Raw genomic sequence first — 3239 nt, 5'->3', positions numbered from 1 at the left:
CGGTAGTGTTGTGGTTATGACGCTCGCCTCACGGGAACGATCCGGTTTTTTTTTTGTTGTTTTGTTTGTTTTTTGTTTTTGTTTTGTTTTTTTATCGCCAGCCGAACCAATTTGTTTTTCTCTTCATCACATTCTATGGCCGTTTTCTGTGATCTGCAACAGGGGCAGATAGAGACACAGACACAGAAACAAAGCATGCGTGTAATAGTTATATTTAAAAAAAAAAGAGATTTATTTGATATATAAAAAAAGAAAAACACGTAGACAGCGGCACACACACACACACACACACACACACACACACACACGTGTTTTTTTTCTCCAAATTTCTTTTTATTCCAAATGTCGCGAACAATTCTACAACTGGTCTCATTTCCGGGGTCAAAGGACAAACAGTCCTTGACCCGTCAGTGGATGGAGCACGTGCCTATCCTTGGAGCATGTGAACACCCGTGTTGCACGTGCTCACCCCTGATGTACATGGCTGTCAAGGGGCTGACCGCTCTGGATGAGGTTGACGTGGCTGTGGCACACAATGAAAACAATCATGCATATCTGTCAGGTGTCACATGCTGTACCGCACTGCCACTACCACCACCACAAGTACTACTAGTATAACCACCACTACTACTACTACTACTACTACTCTACTTTTGATATGGCGCCTTTCTCTCACACCCTTTTCTTACATGTTAGGGAAAGTTTCAAATCAATGAACCACCCAGGACCACCCTCTCTCTTTCCTATTCCCCTTCTTTGCCCTCTGTCACCATCTCCCTCCCCCATTCCTCAAAGTGTGCAGGCATGGGGTGGTGCTGGGGGAGGTGGAAAGCTAGAGGTCTTCCGTTGAACAATGGCATGGTGCTGGGGGAGGTGGAAAGCTAGAGGTCTTCCGTTGAACAATGGGATGGTGCTGGGGGAGGTGGAAAGCTAGAGGCCTTCCGTTGAACAATGGCATGGTGCTGGGGGAGGTGGAAAGCTAGAGGTCTTCCGTTGAACAATGGGGTGGTGTTGGGGGAGGTGGATAGCTAGAGGTCTTCCGTTGAACAATGGGGTGGTGCTGGGGGAGGTGGAAAGCTAGAGGTCTTCCGTTGAACAATGGGGGGATGCTGGTGGAGGTGGAAAGCTAGAGGTCTAACGTTGAACAATGGGGTGGTGCTGGGGGAGGTGGATAGCTAGAGGTCTAACGTTGAACAATGGGGTGGTGTTGGGGGAGGTGGAAAGCTAGAGGTCTTCCGTTGAACAATGGCATGGTGCTGGGGGAGGTGGAAAGCTAGAGGTCTTCCGTTGAACAATGGCATGGTGCTGGGGGAGGTGGAAAGCTAGAGGTCTTCCGTTGAACAATGGGGGGATGCTGGTGGAGGTGGAAAGCTAGAGGTCTAACGTTGAACAATGGGGTGGTGCTGGGGGAGGTGGATAGCTAGAGGTCTAACGTTGAACAATGGGGTGGTGTTGGGGGAGGTGGAAAGCTAGAGGTCTTCCGTTGAACAATGGCATGGTGCTGGGGGAGGTGGAAAGCTAGAGGTCTAACGTTGAACAATGGGGTGGTGCTGGGGGAGGTGGAAAGCTAGAGGTCTAACGTTGAACAATGGGGTGGTGCTGGGGGAGGTGGAAAGCTAGAGGTCTTACGTTGAACAATGGGGTGGTGTTGGGGGAGGTGAAAAGCTAGAGGCCTTCCGTTGAACAATGGGGTGGTGTTGGGGGAGGTGGAAAGCTAGAGGTCTTCCGTTGAACGATGGCATGGTGCTGGGGGAGGTGGAAAGCTAGAGGTCTAACGTTGAACAATGGGGTGGTGTTGGGGGAGGTGGAAAGCTAGAGGTCTTCCGTTGAACAATGGGGTGGTGTTGGGGGAGGTGGAAAGCTAGAGGTCTTCCGTTGAACAATGGGGTGGTGTTGGGGGAGGTGGAAAGCTAGAGGTCTTCCGTTGAACAATGGGATGGTGCTGGGGGAGGTGGAAAGCTAGAGGTCTAACGTTGAACAATGGGGGGATGCTGGTGGAGGTGGAAAGCTAGAGGTCTAACGTTGAACAATGGGGTGGTGCTGGGGGAGGTGGATAGCTAGAGGTCTAACGTTGAACAATGGGGTGGTGTTGGGGGAGGTGGAAAGCTAGAGGTCTTCCGTTGAACAATGGCATGGTGCTGGGGGAGGTGGAAAGCTAGAGGTCTAACGTTGAACAATGGGGTGGTGCTGGGGGAGGTGGAAAGCTAGAGGTCTAACGTTGAACAATGGGGTGGTGCTGGGGGAGGTGGAAAGCTAGAGGTCTTACGTTGAACAATGGGGTGGTGTTGGGGGAGGTGAAAAGCTAGAGGCCTTCCGTTGAACAATGGGGTGGTGTTGGGGGAGGTGGAAAGCTAGAGGTCTTCCGTTGAACGATGGCATGGTGCTGGGGGAGGTGGAAAGCTAGAGGTCTAACGTTGAACAATGGGGTGGTGTTGGGGGAGGTGGAAAGCTAGAGGTCTTCCGTTGAACAATGGGGTGGTGTTGGGGGAGGTGGAAAGCTAGAGGTCTTCCGTTGAACAATGGGGTGGTGTTGGGGGAGGTGGAAAGCTAGAGGTCTTCCGTTGAACAATGGGGGGATGCTGGGGGAGGTGGAAAGCTAGAGGTCTTCCGTTGAACAATGGGGTGGTGTTGGGGGAGGTGGAAAGCTAGAGGTCTTCCGTTGAACAATGGGGGGATGCTGGGGGAGGTGGAAAGCTAGAGGTCTTCCGTTGAACAATGGGGGGATGCTGGGGGAGGTGGAAAGCTAGAGGTCTAACGTTGAACAATGGGGTGGTGTTGGGGGAGGTGGAAAGCTAGAGGTCTTCCGTTGAACAATGGGGTGGTGCTGGGGGAGGTGGATAGCTAGAGGTCTCACGTTGAACAATGGGATGGTGCTGGGGGAGGTGGATAGCTAGAGGTCTTCCGTTAAACAATGGGGTGGTGCTGGGGGAGGTGGAAAGCTAGAGGCCTTCCGTTGAACAATGGGGTGGTGTTGGTGGAGGTGGATAGCTAGAGGTCTAACGTTGAACAATGGGGTGGTGTTGGGGGAGGTGGATAGCTAGAGGTCTTACGTTGAACAATGGGGTGGTGCTGGGGGAGGTGGAAAGCTAGAGGTCTTCCGTTGAACAATGGGGTGGTGTTGGGGGAGGTGGAAAGCTAGAGGTCTTCCGTTGAACAATGGGGGGAGTGCTGGGGGAGGTGGAAAGCTAGAGGTCTAACGTTGAACAATGGGGTGGTGTTGGGGGAGGTGGATAGCTACA

The 3239-nt window shown here is 52.4% G+C and overlaps 1 protein-coding gene across 2 annotated transcripts in view; it reads right to left on the bottom strand.

The window, feature by feature from the left end:
* Positions 1 to 343: 343 nt before the first annotated feature.
* The window catches only part of LOC143276447 (uncharacterized), a 22559-nt gene continuing 19663 nt past the window's right edge, over positions 344 to 3239 (bottom strand). For both annotated transcript variants that reach the window (XM_076580939.1, XM_076580940.1), the window contains exon 4: positions 344 to 523. In XM_076580939.1, coding sequence (XP_076437054.1) covers positions 466 to 523 — 58 coding nt within the window. In that variant the 3' untranslated portion in view covers positions 344 to 465. The remainder of the gene's footprint in view (positions 524 to 3239) is intronic.

This window comes from Babylonia areolata, chromosome 32 (assembly GCF_041734735.1).
Source record: "Babylonia areolata isolate BAREFJ2019XMU chromosome 32, ASM4173473v1, whole genome shotgun sequence".
Classification (NCBI taxonomy): domain Eukaryota; kingdom Metazoa; phylum Mollusca; class Gastropoda; order Neogastropoda; family Buccinidae; genus Babylonia; species Babylonia areolata.
This window is presented reverse-complemented; position numbering and strand designations above follow the sequence as displayed.